The sequence below is a fragment of the Diabrotica virgifera genome, chromosome 3 (assembly GCF_917563875.1).
Source record: "Diabrotica virgifera virgifera chromosome 3, PGI_DIABVI_V3a".
NCBI classification, from domain to species: domain Eukaryota; kingdom Metazoa; phylum Arthropoda; class Insecta; order Coleoptera; family Chrysomelidae; genus Diabrotica; species Diabrotica virgifera.
This window is the reverse complement of record NC_065445.1, coordinates 45651053-45672209: the sequence shown is the minus strand read 5'-3', so window position 1 is coordinate 45672209 and position 21157 is coordinate 45651053. Positions and strand designations below refer to the sequence as shown.

Below are 21157 nucleotides of genomic sequence, written 5' to 3'. Positions count from 1 at the left end.
TAGTTTGTAAAAAAAGTGAAAAAAAATGGTGTATACACGAAGTCACTAGACCTAGTAGAAGCAGAGTTATAGCTAAAGAAAAATAGGTTCATATTCGCCAAATTTCAAATAAATATATTTCAACGTGAAATAACCAAAAAATGAAGCAATTTTTGGAAAAAACACATTACAACTTTTTTTAAAGAGTTTAAAAAGCTTTATGTCTATTTTTATAAAAAAATATTCTAGCATCAAATGTGAGCAACTTACGCTCAAAATACAATTGGTCCGTTTTGATTTGGCATAAAAAGATCGGGAATATCGCCCCCTAATTACCAACTTAAATAGAATTAATTGTTACAGCTTCACATGTTGCTTTATTTATGTAGTGTCTATATGATTTGTAAGTTTCATCGATTAAACGTATTTATTTTTGGAAAAAAAGTGGTTTTAAGATCAAATTTTTAAAATTTCTAATCTTGAAAAAAATGCTCTTATTCAAAATAACTTAAAAATCATTAGTAATACCAAACATATCAAAAAGTAATAAAATGTACGTTTTGCTTTTCTGAATATTTTGGACGTTTTGTTTTCCTGTTAGGCAAAAATCGGTTATGCTATGGCTGTTCAAATTTTGCATACACTCAGGATTAGTGACTCGTTCAAGCCATTTTAATTACAGCCTTTTCAAAAATAAGCACTTTGAACCACTGAGACTTACAGATCGTATAAAGAATAAATAAGCAAAGTAACTTGTGAAGCAGTAACGATTAATTTTATTTGATATGCTAGTTAAGGGGTGCTTTTCGCGATTCTTTTTACCAAAAAATAAAAGGTACCAGCAATATTTTGAGCATAACTCACTTACTTTTAAGGTTACAAGGTTTTTTAAAAAACAAAAATAAACCTATTTTTAAACACTTTAAAAAATTAAAATGAGCGTTCCCCGAAAAGTGTTCCGTTTTTTGGTTATTTCTCGACGAAATATTCGATTTGGAATTTGACGAATAAGAACCTACTTTTTATTAGCTACAACTTTGCTTGTACTGGGTTTAAAGACTTAATACATGAAAAAAAATTTTAATTTTTTTATAAGCTATATTTTTATCACGAATATTTTTTCGACAAAATACTTACTTTTTGATTTATATGCGAAAACCCGTCTAAAAACGTGGATATTTTGTTTAAAAATGAACAAATTCACTTGAAAATTACTCGAAAAGTATTAATTTGGTGAAAAAACTCTATGTAACAAAAGTTGCTTAGAATTAGTCAGTTTATCGAATTCCGAATTTATTTTGGACATATATTTTTTTCACCCACAAGAGGGGGTGTCACCCCCAGGGCAAAAGCACACATCGGCACAATATCACTTTTTTTCTTTGACTTATTATCTATGTGTATGCCAAATTTCATGTCAATTCAAGCGGTTCTTTAAAATTTAGAGGTTTTGAAATATTTTACCGCTAAAGAACGTACTAATATACCATTTCATTTGAAAACTTGTTCTCTACAGATCAGGGTATGTACTGTTTTATTAACTAAGTAATATATTTGTTTTATAATGAGGATATTACATTTTTACAGTAGCCAGTTCAGTCGCCAGATCTTAATCTCATCGACCATGTCTGGGAGATGCTTCAGAAACTGATTGCTCCCCATTTGCACAATGTTTATATTAAAAAAGGTTTTCAAGATCATCTTACACAGGAATGGATCATATTGCCTCAGAACAAAATTGAAAATTTAATTTTAACCCGGCATCCGACAGGTCAACTCTTTTGCCACTAACAGACAGGTGGGGTTTGACAAACCCCAGCAATTAAAAGAGTTAAAGTATCTCAAAAAATATTTTTACGTTTAGTTTTTGTGATATGTGGAACGTCAACATCTTAAATCTGGTCAGGATAGTCACTATTTACACTAACAAAGTCTATTTCTTCACTTATTTCCATATCACTCTTGTCAATACATTCGTCACTGTCTGCTTCATCCCATTAGGCCTGAAGGCGTGCTTATTCTCGTTCGTAATTCATTTTAGCTTAGACTAATAAAAAATATGTTAAAATTTGTAATAAGTATTATTCACTTACCTATAATTACTTATTTATAGGATAGGGTGGTACGAAAAAGTCAAGTTGATAATTCAAGTTGATAATTACAATAAAAACAAAAAAAGAATTAACAAATTGAAGAATCTCAGATGCAGAATCCACCAATTTAATAAGAATTAAAAATGGTAAATAGTATTTTAAAACTGAGATTTTTCATCTTGAAAGTTCTTACTGGTACATCCTTAATCTGCGACTTTTTCAATTAATAAGACAGCAGACGACGAATATAGAAAACGAAAGGGAAACGATCACATTTCGCTCTCATTCGTCTAGGAAAAACGGACAGCAGAGGAACTTTCAGTACTCAAATCCGAGTAAAGGAAATAAAAATAAATGATGGTTTTGCTTGTTTTCGATTCAGAGGGTTGCACACCAGCTAGACAGGCTGTTTCTACCATTTCAGGCGTCCTCAGTAGCTTTCGATAGTGTGCCTACCTCTGGACCGAAAAACAGCTCCACCATCATTTTAAAGGGAATCTGAAAAATAATTCAAATTTCCCATCAGACGCAATACAGCGACATCTACTAACAAATTGAAGAATCTCAGATGCAGAATCCACCAATTTAATAAGAATTAAAAATGGTAAATAGTATTTTAAAAAGAATTATTCAAATCGGACTTTATCTTCCGATCCCGCAACGGGACTAAAAATTATAAAAAAAATGAAATTTTATTTTTTTTTTCAAAAATTTTTGTCTAACCTCCGTATACGTTTTATATATCGCTATAATAAAATTTATTTACAGATTGCATGGTTGAGTAATAAAAAAAATAGTTTTATGCATTTAACGAATATCTTCCGATCCAGCAAGATCAATCAAAATCTATAAAAAAATGAAATTTTTGAAGATTTTGATAAATTAAAAAACATTTAGTTATTTCATTATTCTGTTACATTGTAAAGCTCTTCGCTTGTTTAGATATTGTATGACAATATTTAAACAACTCAGAATTCACAACGAGGAGGTGGTTGCACTCCTAGCTCCACCCACACCCTTCTCTCCAACCAACCAATGAGTGTATGTTTTTTGCATTATTTACATATATGTACATTTCTTTTTGACCTGTTTGTGTCCAGCTTTTAAACGCCAACTTTGTATTGTGATTTGGAGGTAAAATCTGGCAGCATGGACCTTGATTTAAGTGTTGCCCTGATGAATCCATCTCTTGATTGGTGCCCACATACGTTAGACATTAGACGATGCTTCCGGGACCAACTCTACGTACCGCTCGTCAGCTTGCGTGTGGCAGGGATAGTTTTGTACATTCCAGTCTGGCATGTCGCCCGTTGTAATGCAATAACTTATATCTTCATTTAAAACTCTTCGAAGAAGCCGTGGAAAAGATACTTTTGCAACAGTCCAGTTTAATATTTTAGTTTAGTCCTGTGCTTCAAAATTTCAAATAGTAGGGAGAAAGGAAGCACATTAGAGAGCTACGGCTAAGGAGAGCGTTAAAGCCGGACAGAATAATGGCAAGGACTAAAGTATTAGCAATTTCATTCCTCCTACTTTAAATTTTGAAGCATAGGACTACACTGAAATAATAGACTGGAATGTTGCAAAACTATCTTATCCACCAGTTCTTCGCAGAGCTTCAAATGAAGATATCAGTTCCTGCATTACATCATGCCAGACTGGAATGTACAAAACTATCCATGCCACCCGCAAGCTGTCGAGCGGTGTGGGTGTGGAAAGTTGGTCACGTTGGTTGCATCGTCTAATGTATGTGGGTCGTGGGTCCCAATCAAAAGATGGATTCATCACGGCAACACTTAGATCAAGGTACATGCTGCCAGATTTTAGTACCAAATCACAATACAAAGTTGGCGTTTAAAAGCTGGACACAAACAAATCAAAAACAAATGTACATTTGTAAATAATGTAAAAAACACACACTCATTGGTTGGTTGGAGAGAAGGATGTGAGTGGACCTAGAAGTGCAACCATCTCCTCGTTGTAATTTCTGGGTTGTTTAAATATTGTCGTACAATATCTTAACAAGCGAAGAGCTGCACAATGTAACAGAAAAATGAGATAACTAAATATTTTTTAATTATTCATCAAAATCATCAAAAATTTCATTTTTTATAGATTTTGATTGACCTTGCGGAATCGGAAGATATTCGTTAAACGTAAATATTCGATATTCTAAAACTATTTTTTTATTACTCAACCATACAAACTGTAAGTAAATTTTTCTATAGCGATAAATAAAATGTACATGGAGGATAAATAAAAAATTTTGAAAAAAAAGGTAAAATTTCATTTTTTTCATAATTTTTAGGCCCGTTGCGGGATCGGAAGATAAATTCCGATTTGAATAATTCTTTTTTGTTTTTCTTGTAATTACCAATCGGAACTTTTCCGCACTACAGCGACACGGAATTATCAACTTGACTTTTTTAGCACCACATTATTATAGGAGTGAAAAAAAATAAAGACAATTCTGCAGAAAGTACAAAATCCGACTCGTGGGGTGTGACCACTTTCAATCCAAATGTACTTGCTGAAACTAAACAAACGACTAAAAACTATGTGTCACTAGAAAGTTATCTAGCCGCTATTTCCACTACATGTACATGCAAAATTTCCTTATGTTTTAGGCGCTTCAGCATTGTTGGGGTGTACTACACCCCACCTGTCGGATGCCGGGTTAAGCATGGCAAGGCGGTATCGAGCTGTCATTAATGTTGCTGGAGGAAACGCAGATTATAAACCAGATGTGTTATTACGTTTTTATGTTTTATTTTAACTTTTATGATTCAACGATTCAAAAATTATGGTAATTAGGGCACTTTTTAATTATCCATTAAATTAGGGCACTTTTTAACTTTTGTTTGATTATCTCATCATAGAGAAATCGAATTACACTGCAATTAAAATCAGTTCATTGCTGACTATTCAGGCATTCTAACGGTATGCCACTTTTTCAAATCCAATCAAAATTGATGAATATAGTCCAGAGAAATAATTATTTTCTCAGGACACTCAAATATCCAGGTAGGTTAGTTCTTGTAGTTCTTGTAGACCTATAGAAAGAAAACCTACCTGTTTCCTGCCTAGTGTTCGCGTCAGTTTTTTAATTATTAACAATTTAGTGCAAAAACGCGACTGTTTCGATTTTTGTACCCCATTAAAAAGCTAAATAGTTGACTTTGTTTAAACAATTCTTGAAAAAATAATTTTGTTTCAAAGACCTATTTTTTAAATCATAGTATTATTAATGATTATAGAAAAAGTTAAAGGGACATTTTAATAAATAAATTGTTTTTATTAGATAACTATTTATTAAAGATAATTTATTTATTAAAGTATACCTTAATTTTGTCTATGATTAGTAATGACAGTATGATTAAAAATATGGATTTAATGGAAAAAATTATATTTTCAAAAATTGTTTAAACAAATTAGACTGTTTATTAATTAATAAATATCTAGACAAATTGCATATTTGTAATGTACACAAAAATTATATACAAATTAAAAAAAAAGATCAAAATCCATTGAGTTTATCCCGAGATATAAAAAATGATATTGGTTTTAAGTTGCTTTTTTAGTTTTTGAACTAGTGCATTTGTCGGCTCCCAGCTCTACCTTCACTTGCCATGAATAGTCACCATTTGAACTACATTTTTAAAAATTCGTGTAAAATACCAGCTTTTCGAATATGTAAAATGATTTTTCTACGGACAAGTTATTCTAAATGTTTATAAATTACAAAATATCAAAAAATTGGCATTGGGATTTTAGATTATATTACATAATATTTTTATATAATCTTAACACATTTTGATAGTATCACTTTTTTACTTTCATTTAGTATACGCAGAATTGCCATATCTTCATTATTTTCTGTCTTATGTTATTGCAAAATAAAGGTCTCTGGTATAAACAAATAGAATAACTTTTAAACTAATTATAAGTTTAAGTACCCCAATACCCAACTTTGGGTGGAACACTAAAGTTCTAAGTTAGTTTTAGTAATTAACAGGTAGTAAAGTTATTAACAGATAACGATTGTCATTTATTTTGCAGTTTGCGAAGCAACAAATAAACTTTGTAACTTTCAAAAATCGGCATTCTGGAGGTTTTTCAATGTTCTAAAAATTTACATTTTGTAATTTCATGTCAACTATTTAGCTTTTGAATGAGGTAAATCGAAAAAATCGCGTTTTCCGCACTAAATTGGTAATAATTAAAAAAAAGGACGCGAACTTTTGGCAGGAAACAGGTAGGTTTTCTTCATATAGGTCTACAATAATTAAAAAAGTAGTCAGCTACCTGGATATTTGACTGTCCCGAACATGGTCTATTTCTATATAGCTTATTTCCCTGGAGTAATATGAGAAAAAAGCTGTGTGTTCCTAAAGCCGGATCCACATCAATAAAAATTTGTGTGTGTGTTATATTTTAAAATACAAAAAAATATTTGCAGCACAAATTTAAATCTGGTCAAGTATTTTTACGACGTAAATATTTATTTTGTGTGTTGTACCGCCGAATCCACTTAGCGACAAGTGAATAATCAAGTCCACATTAACACTGCTGTGCAGCGAAAATTCTTTGAAGTCGACTGAAAAACCGAGAGCACGACGGATAGCGTGCGTTGATCGTCACCAAAATATTTTTGCATAAATCCATGCGGCGCGCAGTCCATATCAACAAAAAGTTCAATGCACACGAGCAAATTTGTGTCAAATACAACGTACAACATAAATTTTTATTGATGTGGATCCGTCTTTACACATTTTTTATGTGTGTATTTCTATTTATGTTTAAGATTCAAGTTACTTCTTTAACGTTACCGGCAGGCGCATCGAATGTTCCGTTTTTACAACATTTTTATCTAGAGAAACAAGGTATAAGAAAAAGACTTAATGAAATTGTTCCATACAATGATTGCTTTTACAGAAACATGTATCGATACAAGTAAGTAGGTGTGCTATATATTATTGAGAGGCATAAAGATGTGATATAGAAAATTATCACTTTCGTAGTTGATTTTTTCGTGAACAGATTAAAACATTCCGCTAATTTTTTTAGTATTTCAGATTTTTGTTAGTATTTACATAGTTGTGCAAAGATTTACTCAAATTTCTTTTGTTGTACTTATACCGGGTGGAAGAAAAGAAATGTTTTTCTTATGTTCAGTTTGAGACAGCCTGTAGGGATAAAGAGGTACAAATGTGAGTATACATCGGAATATCCCTGATATCTTTAGAAACAAAGAAAATAGACGGTTTTGTAGTTTAACAATGCTTTAACGTTTGAGACACCCTGTATGGCAGAAAAAGTACAAAGGTGTGTATACAATGATATAATGTTTTAGGCTCATATTTTGTGAACAGTTTGTTTTTTTTTTAATTTCTCTGGTATCCTTAGAAACAAAGAAACTAAACGGTTTTACTCCTTAATATATTTTAACTTATGATATGTGATACGTGAGGAGGCCATACCTTATCATACTAATATAAAGTTATTTCCTCTATATATTGCAAAAGGAACAGGGTGTTCAAAGAAAAAATGTGAGCAATGTATACCTCTCGCTATTTAAAGAGCCTCCACTTATACACCAAATCCATACATACTCCCAAGGAAATTCCACCCCAAACAATAGGGACAGAGTCCCTATTAAACAACCTCGTCTCTCTTATAATACTGCCGTGCTAAGCCCAAAGGCGGGATCTGATTTTTTATCGAAAATAAGATTTTTCTATTTTTAGGTAGAATAGGGTATTAAGTATATATTTATAAAGTCTTCGGAGTTGTAGAAGCATTATATTTTAAATAAAATTGCAATTTTGTTAGCGGTATCTACACTTTTCAGTTAAAATACTAAGCAATTTGGCGGCAAATGTTAAATACTATGGCGTTTTGACGGTATCTGCTACAGTTGCCGTCCATATACCTTAGCATATTGCACTTACCGCTAATCTACTTTCAAGAATTCTACGCCTACATTTAGAAACCGCCACATGGCCTTAGTATTACAAAGTAAATTCGGCCTAACTTTACAAGGTTAAATTATTGTGTTAGTTAAAAGAGTTGTGTTAGTAAAAGAAATAATTAGCGAGGATGGTAAGAACTTTTCGAGATTATTATATCTATTGAAATATATTTTCATTTTTGTTTATAGTATTTCAAGAATTAACCATTTATGTTGTCCTAAACAATATGAATCTGCGCCAAGTGGATGATTTATATGTATGTTTAAACCCTTTGTCAGGTTGCAACAACTAAATCAATGCAACCCATTGATTGCATTTTTTTTTTTGTTTCAATACAAGCTATTATCATTGTTTAACTAGACAATGTCTAGTAGTCTAGTTATACAATGCTATTATAGATACGGGATTCCGGGATTGTAGATTTGGGATATCTTTAGCTAATCTTTTGAGAATCCTTTACATAAGTTTTATACAACAATGCTGGTTTTATTCCTTTATAAATTTTCTAAGAATGCGTCAGGTACCTGGATAATGATCCAAAAATTTGTTTGCAAGAAACAAAATAAAAATAGCTGAGAAGAGAAAGTCAAAAGTATGGTTTACAATCACATTTACAGTTGAAGAATTCTTTAAAACGCAGATGTTTAAACAGCTATAACAATCTGAACGGATCCTGGTTTTTCGTTGTATAAGTACAGTTCTGCCCAAATTATTAGACGCACTATAAAAGATTTTATAAAAAATGATAATTATGAGGTAATACCATTGTAATACTAAATAGGTTTTGTGTATGTACCGGACAAAAGGTATGGTGTTCGATTGTCTATTAAATTGTCTATATAGTCCAGAAAGCCACTGCGCATCCGCTAGGAAAAATATTCTAATTCGGATTTTTTGTACAATCTTACTCAAAAAGGACTCCTTTTATCAAATTCGCATGTTGCCAGGACCAAAAGGTGGTCAAAAATTTTTTAAACGTTTTTTTTTGTTTTTTTCCTAAAATTATTTTTTTTGCATGGAAAAAAGTTTTTTTATGTTTCTTGGATCATTCCAAACAGAAAAGGTCTTTAGTGACTTTTCTCTAAAAATGATAGTTTTTGACATATAAGCGATTAAAAAATTGAAAAATTGCGAAATCGGCCATTTTTAACCCTCAAAAACTATGTGAAAAACTGAAAATTTCAATGTTGCCAAGGTAGGTGGATATTCTTTAAATATCGATTGATGAAATCCTGAAGAGATTTTTGCAATATCTACAATATTCAAAACTCCTTTGTTTTTTAATTGCTAATCAAGCGTGCGCGACACTATTTTCTACCGACAGTATGGTGCAAATGAAAGGAATAAATTCGTTATTTCATAAACCGGCGACTTTAAGGAAAAATCCAGAAACAGGTCGATTTTTATTTTTAAGTTATGATATTGTGGCATATATGGTATACTAGTGACGTCATCCATCTGGGCGTGATGACATAATAGATGATTTTTTAAATGAGAATAGGGGTCGTGTGCTAGCTCATTTGAAAGGTTCTTCAATTCTCTATTCAGTAATATAAACATTTACATAATTATTTATACAGGGTGTCCAAAAAATTTTTATTAAATTAAATTATTTGACAAAAAAGAAGTAGAAGGACACCCTGTAAAAATAATTCTGTAAATGTTTACATTACTGAATAAAGAATTGAAGAACCTTTTAAATGAGCTACCACACAACCCCTATTCTCATTTAAAGAAATCATCGATTACGTCATCACGCCCAGACGGATGACGTCACTAGTATACCATATATGCCACAATATCATAACTTAAAAATAAAAATCGACCTGTTTCGGGATTTTTCCTTAAAGTCGCCCGTTTACGAAATAACGAATTTATTCCTTTCATTTGCACCATACTGTCGGTGGAAAATAGTGTCGCGCACGCTTGATTAGCAATTAAAAAACAAAGAAGTTTTGAATATTGTATTGCAAAAAACTCTTCGGGATTTCATCAATCGATATTTAAAGAATATCTACCTACCTTGGCAACATTAAAATTTTAAGTTTTTCACATAGTGTTTGAGGGTTAAAAATGGCCGATTTCGCAATTTTTCAATTTTTAATCGCTAATATGTCAAAAACTATCATTTTTAGAGAAAAGTTACTAAAGACCTTTTCTGTTTGGAATGATCCAAAAAACCTAAAAAAACTTTTTTTCATGCAAAAAATATAATTTTAGGAAAAAAACAAAAAAAAATCGTTTAAAAAATTTTTGACCACCTTTTGGTCCTGGCAACATGCAAATTTGTTAAAAGGAGTCCTTTTTGAGTAAGATTGTGCAAAAAATCCGAATTAGAATATTTTTCCTAGCGGATGCGCAGTGGCTTTCTGGACTAATATTGAATCGCAACTAGAACATTAATATTAATGAACCAATATGTATTTATTGACTCTTGAAAGAAAACAGATATAACGACCACTAAATATTGTCAATTTGTTGTTGTCATATTGTGGTTCAACAAAATAATAACATTTAATAGTACTTTAATTCTTTCAATTTAATAAACTTGAATACACAGAAAACCTTTCTATTTCATATCAATAACAACTGTAAACCACATACCGCTAATAGGCTTAGTTTTATAGTAAGTTTTAATAAAACATTTTAGCGGTATCTACCTCTTTTTATATAAAACTTTGTTTTAAAATATAATTAAGGGTTCCCTTAATAAACTGGGGCATATATCCATGCATAAAAACTATTAGCTAGTCCATAAATCCCTAACGGGCCAAAATTTTAGCATTCAATTTTGAAATCGATTTTGTCACCATTTTCTCAAATGTTAGTTACCGCCTTTGGGCCTAGCACGGCAGAATAGGTGTCGATAAGAACCGTTTACGTTATGTGTCTTTCTATTTTTTGTTTCGTTAGCTGTTATTTTTTATTGTTAATTTAGTTTTGTTTCCGTTAAATCACATGTTAAGGAGTAAAAATACCTATTTTCTTTGTTTCTAAAGACATCAGGGAGATTCAAAAACAAAATGTTCACAAAACATAAGACTGCCATACGATTCCGATGTATACTCTAATTTTGTACCTCGTCTTCCCTACAGGGTGCCTCAAACTTAACATAAGAAAAACATTTTTTTTATTCCATCCGGTATAAGTTCAAAAAAGGAGTTTGGGTGAACATTTGCACAACTGTGTAAATACTAACGAAAAATATAAAATAATAAAGAAAAATTAGCGGAATCCGTTAATCTGTTCACGAAAAAATCAACTATGAAAATGTGCATAATTTTCTATAACCCTAACTTATGCTTCACAGGATATTTTTGTGATTGAAATGTGAATTTTGTAGATTTGTTATTTTTGATATTCATGCTCGGTGTGGGAATTATTTTTTTTTTAAATCAGTAGGTACATATCCTTTCATTCAACTCAGTACTATCCTTTTATTTCCATAGCCTACTTGCTCCTGACATAACTATTTCAAGTGGTCATAACCCTTTCAGAAATGACACATTATAATATCTTCCTGTTGATATATTTTTTTATGGGAAGAAGGTGGTAAATCTTCTAAAGACCGTACTAGGCCGTTCCACTTTAAAAACGAATGGCGTGTGTGAAAGGGCTTATCCACACCAAGTTGCGCCAGATAAGTTGTGCTCACAAATACAGCCATAGCTTCCTGTCTACAAACTAAAGTCTATCTTATCCAAACTATGTTTATTTTTTAACCAGGAGGAGTAAACTAAAAGGACAAATCCACACCCAAGAAAGTCACTAGAAAAATCATCAAATATATCTTCTTCTTTGGTCGATCATGTCGGCCCTCAACGGTAATCCATAAATATTATATTACATTAATACGTCGCTACAGAGTTCTAAAAACAACTGCTTTTTATAATATAAAAGCAGAATAACAATCTAAAAATTAAAGGAATAACACAGAAAACACAAAAAATCGCCGATATAACTTAAAATCTATGAAAAGTGTGAAAATTTGGTAAATGTCATTAGTGTCAAAATTTTATAACAGTGGAGTAAACTTGCCTGCGGTTGGACCAATTACAAACAAGCATTACAGCGCGGTAAATTTGAATCACTACTCTTGGTTTAAAAACAAACCATAGTCGTGCAGTAGGTCCTCTCCGCACTCGTGACCGTCTTCCCTCTCTCTCTCTCTCTCTCTTTGTATCTCTCAATCTTTCTCTCTTATTTTCTTGCAGTTCCCTCTCTAATGTTTCCTTTTCTCTGGCAATTTGAGATACTGCATCCAGCATTGCCTTGTAGGTATTTAGTCTTTCCCCTCATTGCTACCTGCATTATGGTATTTGTACTTCCTTTTTTCTTCCTCGTCCAAAATTCTACACTCGAACACACTCCCTCGTATGAGCTACTACACAGTCTGCGCAGTTTCAATCCGCAACCTTTCCTATCCTTTCCAAGTAAGCCCAATTAGAAGCTTAGTGAAAAAGTAATTAGTTAACCAGTCACCGAACTTCATCCATTCTGCGATTTTTGGAATTAATACCCTCGTTCAGACCACCCTATGGTCATTTTTTCGTTATCACCAAGCCACCTTACGCTCATTTGTTACATCCTGCCACTTGGTTATGCTGCTATTCCTACTACACCCGCGATCACTTGTATGTGTATCTAGAATAACACCAACGGTAGATGCATATGCTACCGTTAGTAGTGCTCTTTTTACTTTCTCTAGCATACTCCTATATTTTTGATATTGAACACTTGTTGCCTTGTCGATTCCTCGTAGAGTACGGTAGAGTAGACCACTTCCAGTATAGCTCCTTTTGACGCTCCCTGGTTCTCCCACGTTGGGCCTAATCTACGGCTACTCCCAAGTACTTTACTTTTTTGGCAAGTAAGATCCTTTTGCCCTCCAGGAAACAAACTATATGGGCTCTGGCCCTTAGACTTTTGAGGATCGTAGTTTCAGTTTTCTCGGCCGCTAGCTAGAGATCACTGCTTCCATCCACGTCTTCCCTTTGTCGAGGTCTTAATTTTCTCTATTTATGATTGACTAGTTTTTGTTGTCCTCCACCAGCACCACCAGGTCGTCTGCATATGCTATTGCCCATACACAAATGTTTAGCGTGGTCACCAAAATCTCATTGTATAAGCCATTACAAATCAATGGGCCCAGGACGGAGCTTTGCAGCAATCCCCTCGTGGTTTTCATAGAGTGATCCCTCGCAATGTAGATGTATCTATCTGTCAAGTAGTCCCTGAATAAGTACTACAGATAGGAAGATATCCCTAAATTGCCAAGTAATTTGATGATAATTATCCAGGTAGCACTGGAATCATTTCTTAGATAGAGGAAGGAAGCCACCATCTATCTACTGCTTCATATGCATATCCAACTTGTGATCCTCTTTGCAGTGTCTATCTTTTTTTCTAGATTTTCCTTTAATGAACCTATACTGTCGGTCGAAGATGCCACGTTTCTCCATTATATCCCTCTCTGGACTTGTCTATACAAGAATCTCAAAGCCATTGATTAAGGTATTTAACAGGCACATAGATGTGTACAGTTTCGACACTGTCAGTATCGAAATTCGTCAGCCGGTAAAAGAAATACAGATTATGACATACATACATACGTACATACATACATACATACCTACATACATACTACATACCTACATACATTGTATGTATGTATGTTTATAGATCTGTACAACCCAGGTTCCTCTAATTCCTTTTCCGGATTCGGAGATCTATCAATAATAGAGTGATTTCTACTATTTCTTCTGTTATTTTGTTAGTTGAATCGTTTCAATCTTTTTTTACTTCTATTTTTTATTATATACGAATTAATTTTTAGATGCTTTACGAAGAATCTTTATATTTTTTTCTTTCTGTAAAGTGGTATTTAATTTTGATTTTTCTATTAAACTTCCGCATCATATAATAATATGTAATATTATAATTCTTTTGTAATAAATGAGGTAAGCGCAAAATATTGGTCCAACGCATTCATTTTTTTCGAATCCTGAAAAAACTAATAATTATTTTTAAAAAATTTAAACGCAGAATGAAAGAGTATATAATTACCGAGGAACAAAAGTCCCTTAGAATAAACAAAAAGTTTTTTTAATGAAATATTTGAAGTTAAAAATCACACTACATTTTTTAATTTTTTTTCTTCCCTGTAATTTACTAAAATAAACATTATAGAAGATTTCAGGGACTTTCGGTCCTCGATGATGATGTAATATTTCATTCTGGGTTCAAATTTTTTAAAAATACTTATTAGAAATATTTTCTCTATTTTCTCAGTATTCGAAAAAATGAAAGCATTTAAATAGCATTGTACCAAGATTTTGCGCCTACCCCAGAAGGTATTGAAACAGTTTATGCTTCACATAGACTGTTTCAAGCTGCCCAGTTATTACATTTCAATTTCCACCACTTTGAATTATACTTATAACATTCAGTCGTCTTATTTAAGTAAAAAAATATGAACATCTATCAGTAATTTTTTCCCAAGGTACATTATTGTGATCGATACAGATGAAGTGATAGTTCCTATGAAAGATGACAATTTAAAAGCACTGATGCACAGAGTGAAAATGAAGTTAATAGCAAAAGGAAAAATTGAACGCGGATCTGCATATACTGTGACCAATGTTCATTTTGTTAATCGTTTAACTCAGGATAAAACTATACCCAAGTAAGTACCTATAGATATTAGTTATTGTTTTAAGTTATATTGCCGTCACTGAAGGTGGATATGAGCTATTACCTCCGATTTCGTTGAACCTCCATGCATATGCATGAAAATTGGTGAATAGTTAGAGGATATATTTATCGATCTGATATTCGCGGTAACTGTTTTGGATGAGGGCTTGTTTTAAAGAAGAGAGTTCAGTAGATCTAATTTCATCGTCGGACAGGCGTATTGATCTGGAGACAAGGGTATTAATGACTGAATTAATTTGTGAAGGTGGGTGATGAGAATTGGCATGTAAGTAGCGGTTCGTATGGGTAAGTTTTCGATAAACAGAGTGATGGAAATCTTGGGATTGGTTCTTCTTTATGAGAACGTCGAGAAACGGTAAGGATGAATTAGTCTCCACCTTCATCGTGAACTGGTCTGAAAAGATACTAGAGCATCCCTGCCGTGGGGCCAAAAGACGAATGTATCGTCAACATTCGTAGCCAACATGTGGGCATAATCATAGATGTGGATAATGCTCGGGACTCAAAATCTTCCATAAAGATTACTGGAGAGAGTGGTAAGCCCATTGGGGCACCATTTATTTCTCTGTAGAATTGATTTTGGAAGATGAAATAAGTGTTGGGCATGTAATGTTTAATGAGAGATGAGAGATAAGTGCTCTTGCTGGATACTGTGTTTGGTTTCCAGAATATTTAGGGTTTCATCTATAGGAATTTTGGTAAAAAGTGAAACGATGTCGAAACTGACTAGAATGTCTGAGGGTGAGATAGGATGTCGTTTGAGAAATTCGATGAAATGAAAAGAATTTTTGACGAAAATGGAGCATTTTCGGTGAGAGGTTAAAGAGTTTTGGCTAGGTATTTTGCTAATGGTTTTGTGAGACAGTTGTATGCACTGACAATCGGACATAGAGGAAGATCGGGTTTATAATTTTGGGTAGGCCATATATATTCGAGGTGTTCTAGAAGACCCTTTACGAGCAATTAAAGTTTGTTTTGCGGCAACAAAACGAAAAGTTTTATTGATGATGGTTTTTGTTTTTGTTGTTATTTCCAAATAGGTTGTGGGATTATTAGAAACGGGCTTGTAGTTAATGGGGGTGTTAATGAGATTTGAGAACTTATTGTTTTAAGACGAAGTGTTTAGGATGACACTGGCGTTTCCTTTATCGGCAGGAAAAATGACTAGATCTGGATTTGCTTCAAGTTCTTTCAGGGCTTTTCTCTCGAATTGGCTAATGTTTGGAGTAGAGGGTTTTAAGTTTCTAAGGACTCTAGCGAGCGACTTCTTTTCTAACTATTTCAGCATCTTCGGAAGGTAAATTAGGATTGTTAGGAATAATTGGGATGTGGCTTGGGATAACAGAATAATTGAAACCTTCTGCTAAAGCTTGAGTGGCAAAGGTAGAGATAGAGGTGTCAGAATAGTTGTGAACCACTGTGGTGGGTTTCAAAAGTGTAGGTTTTGGAATTTGTTCCGCAATTAGATGAGTTCATTTGCGCTTTTGTGTTTCAGTCTTAGACTGGAAAGTATTTAGGACTGTTTGTGTGTTTATACTGTCGAAACTGTCCCATAATATAGGATGTACATGGAAAGAATAAATATATGACCCGGTATTAAAAATATGGGTGTTTGTGACTTCTAGTTTAGGAACCGAAGGTTTTCAGCTTGCAATTTTTACAGAATGGATCGATTTGCTTGAAACTTGGAGAATAAGTAGTGGATAGTCCAAGAATCAAAATCTATGTAATTCTGAAAGGCGATTTTACCATGGGGGTGGTTGCCACCCCATCTCGTGGGTGGACATTTTTTATTATATTTTGACCGCAAAAATTGATAAAAACGTTCATTCTAATCAAAAGGTGTTTTTGATAAAACTTTTTTTGATAAAATTAAAAGTTTTCGATTTATTCGCTATCGAAAGTGTTAGTTTTATATCGAAAAAATCAACGTTTTTCGATATACTCATTTACGATTTACTCAATTTTTACCGTAGAAAATTTTTTTTCTACCAAATTCTTGGAAATTAAATAACCTACAATTTCATATATAAATATTTTTTTATATCTTTGATGCTAATCTTTCTATTCTGAAGAAAATTGCATTTTTACCAAACCACAAAAATTCTTTATTCTCTTTTAACTCCATTTTTTTAAAAACTAATCATTCTGAGCCAGTCAAACTTCTAGATTATTACATAAATAAAGAAGAATGAATAAGGCCAATGACTAAAAACACCGCTAACGTACATTCTTATGCTTCCAATTGGATTTATCCTTTTTTTTTTTAAAAAAAACATATATTAATTTTTTAACATTAACTTTTTAATTTTTTATCTTAGAAAATTTGGTAAAAAAGAATTTTTTAGGTTTTTACAAGATCTATAAGCCTACTTATAATAAATCTTTTTAAAATCCTCAGTCGTAAAAAACACTGGCTTTGAAAGGGTTGGTAAAGGTGGTTTTTGCAGGTTATTACATTATATTATATATGTATATTACTATATTAAAGTTTAAATTGTTAATAGTTCACTAAATTTTTGCCGTAGAAAACATTTTTGCAAACCGTGTTCTTGGAAACTAAATAAGCTACAATTTCATATTTAAACATTTTTTCGTATTGCTGACGCTAGTCTTTCTATTCTGAAGAGAATTCCATTTTTTCCAAACTACAAAAATTCTTTATTCGCTTTTAACTCCATTTTGTTTAACTAATCACTCTAAGCCGGTCAAACTTTTAAAACCTATTAATAATACATAAATAAAGAAGACCAAATAAGGTCAGTGACTAATTTTAATTAGGATGGTGATTAGGGGGTTACTTCCGATCACTTTTTCGCTGAAAAAAATAGGGACTGACATTCTTTTCATTATAAGTCACTTAATTTTTGAGCTAAATACTTTTTTTTATTTCTGGAGATAGATATTTTTAAATGCTTTAAATTAGTTTAAAGAAGTTATTCTCGAAAAATGCATAGTTTTCCGTCTTTTGACTTTGAAACTACAATATTTAGCATTTGACGAAGAAGAGCTATCGTATAATAAAGTATAGCTTGATTACTACTGGCCTTAAAGAAAATTAAAAGAAACGGTTGTGTTTATTTTTTTGAAAGGTACATTTTTATTAAGTAAAGTTGTTTTGATAAAACGAAAACTTTTGGAGTTATTAGCAACTTAAATTAGAGCAAACATATTAATAACATTGATTTTTTCGATATAAAACTGACACTTTCAATAGCGAATAAATCAGAAACTATAAATTTTATCAAAAAAATGTATAAACCCTTTTTTGCTTAGAATTAAAGTTTTTACCAACTTTTGAGGTCAAAATATAATAAAAAATTTACACCCCCAAGATGGGGTGGCAACTAGCCACATGGTAACAGCTCCTTTCGGTATCATATAGGTTTTGATCCTTGGACGATCCACTATTTATGTTCAAGCAAATCGATCCATTCTGTAAAAATTGCGAGGTTTTGTACTATTTTAAGCTTCATTACTTGGACAACAAATATATGAAATGGGAATGTCATAGTGAACTGTGAAAGCAAATACTCAGTAGGAGAAAAAACAAAAGTGCACTATACTGACAAATCCCCTGGACCGTCGTTACTAAGAGAGGAAAAAAATTGTTCAATAATTGAGATTACTTCTGCAGATGTGGTTTGTTGTGTTTGGCAAAAAGAGAGTTCTGGCGCACGTACGTGCAAAATTTGTAATCAGGTTGTACAATGTACATATTGTGGGCGCTTACAGCACAATTGATGCATACTATGAAGGATTCGAAAGTAAACTTAGATGCAAGCATTATGCACAGACATACAGTGCTTTTCAGATAAAACTATCCACCTTAAATAACTTTTGAACCACCGATTTTTAGAGAAAACGCAAAAGCACGTCAAATAATACTTGAAGGAGGAGACAATATGCCATATTTAATCTTGCCGGGAAAGGCACCCTCTCACCCCCCCGTATCATCCCTCAATTTTTATTAAATTACTTCCACCTTTTTTTATTTTATATTTGGATTCTCCTTCGTGTCAAAAATGTAAACTTAATGCTTAAAGTGATTAGTTTATGAGAAAAGTAAATACAAAAGCAAGAAACCTGGATTGAATAAAAATAATTTTTTTAACAATTTTGTAACATTTAGAATGAACATTTCGCTACAAAAAATTGTAACAATAATTATTCAAAATTTTAACAGAAATTATTCAAAATTTCATTAAAAACAAAAACAAAAAGTCATTTTGAATAATTATTGTTAAAATTTTTGGTAGTAAAATGTTTATTCTAAATGTTTGTATGTAATAAAATTGCTAAAAAAAAAATTTTCAATCTAGTTTTCTTGGTTTTGTATTTATTTTTCTCATAAACTAATCACTTTAAGCATCATGTGTTAAACAGTATTGAAATCAGTACAAAGAACAGAACCCAAATAAAAAATAAAAAAAGTTGGAAGTAATTTAAAACAAATTAAGGGATGATACGGGGGGTGAGATAGTGCCTTTCCCGGCAAACTTAAATATGGCATAATGTCTCCCCCTTTTACTATTGTTTGACAGGTATTTGTGTTTTTTCTAAAAATCAGTGTAGGTATCAATAGTTATTTAAGGTGGATAGTTTTATCTGAAAAGCACTGTATAATATAAAAACAATGAAGTATAAAATATAGACGATTGAAGGTCTTCGTGGTCAGGGTAATAGTACACTTTAGAAGGCCAAAAATAATTATTGTCTTCAAGAATTTTTTTCTCAGAACCTTTATTAAAAATGAACATAAAACTTTTTACGTATTAATATCTAACTCTTAAAGAATACAAAAAATATATATTTTTTCATTTATCCACGTACGCTAATATTGTAGAGGGCGCAAAAGTCGTGGCCTCGAAAAATGATGGCGGACAGTTAATCTCAGGATTGGGATATCTGAAACAAAAAAATCGTACTGTATTTGAAAGAGAAAGGTGTCTTACGTGACAATCTACCACAATTTGACCAAAAAATAAAAAAATAAATATCCACAAGGAAAAAGTTTTCCTGTAGTTGGCTGTATACCATGTGATAAAAAAACATAAAAATACATAAACAATAAAAAACATAAAAATAAATTTTTTTTAAACATAAAAAACTAAAGAAAAACGTGCGATTTTTTCACAAAATTTTTTCAAATTACCGTAAAATCTTTTTTTTGCGGAATTTTTCACTAAAGGTGGTAAATTGTCACGTAAGAAACCTTCCTTTTTCAAATGTCGTACGATTTTTTTGCTTCAGAGATCCCAATCCTGACATTAACTGTCCGCCATCGGAACTACTTTTTTTTCGAGGCCTCGATTTTGGCGCCCTCTACAATATTAGTGTACGTGCATAAATGAAGAAAGATATATTTTTTATATTCTCTAAGAGTTAGATATTAACTTGTAAAAAGTTTTATGTCCATTTTTAAGAAAAGTTCTGAGAAAAAAATCTTGAAAAAATGCTTATTTTTGGTCTTCTAAAGTGTACTAGTAAACAATGATTTTCTGTCAATTACGATCGGAAAACTGTAACCATACCTATTCCCAGCTTTGACAGACCTAAAGGACATGCTAGGAATGTTTTGGGTATCATACAAGATAAAACATTTGCCAGCTTATACAGAGTGGGGATGAAACACCGAACAATAAACACACTTTTTTCGAAGAATTAAATAAAAGAATTTCAAAAAGAATTTTTTTAATTAGGAAGATCTGCCCAACATTCAGCTGCCTCTAAGAGAACTCTGTGCAAAAGTTTCTATAGGGGGACAAGTCTTTACAAATTGCTACTGCAATAAAAAAAACGTTCAAAATTATATAAATGTAAAAGGTTTAAAGTGTTGTGTAATTCTATATGTTATAATGTTAAACCATGTGAGAATAAATACTAATTTTTTATTTTAGTTACGATCATATGAAAACAATAAACATTAAAATTTAAAAATGACGTCTTAGTTCGAGCTCCGCTTTCCCGGCCCCTTTTGATTTCCCGGGAATCGGGAGTCGGTAGTTTTTATCTTCCAGGAGTTCCCGGGAATTGGGAAATTTAAAAATAAAAAGAAGAAATTTTTTTCCTTTCATTTTTCAATGCAATTTTTATAAAAACTTATAAAGATTGCGATTTAAAAAGGTTTAGAAAAATTCAAAAATTTAAAAGAAAGTTCAAAATGTTGAAGAAATTTTTAAAAATAGAAACATTATAAAGTGATCAATCTGAATTTTCTTTGTTTTATTATTGAAATATGTTTTAAAAAACGTAAATTGTTATTAATTTTATCTTTTAGGATGGCTTGTTTGTACAGATTTTTTTTTATTTAAATTTATGTCTCTCTATAAGGACTTAAAACTAACTATTATAACAGTTAATTTCTAAATCTTAAATAACATTAGGTAAAAATTATGA

The 21157-nt window shown here is 31.8% G+C and overlaps 1 protein-coding gene across 3 annotated transcripts in view; it reads left to right on the top strand.

Annotated features, from left to right (window-relative positions):
* Positions 1-21157, top strand: part of LOC114342798 (uncharacterized) — a 72807-nt gene that overhangs the window by 36494 nt on the left and 15156 nt on the right. For all 3 annotated transcript variants that reach the window (XM_028293609.2, XM_028293600.2, XM_028293603.2), the window contains exons 6-7: positions 6877-7025; positions 14547-14729. In XM_028293609.2, the coding sequence (XP_028149410.2) occupies positions 6877-7025; positions 14547-14729 (332 nt within the window). The remainder of the gene's footprint in view (positions 1-6876; positions 7026-14546; positions 14730-21157) is intronic.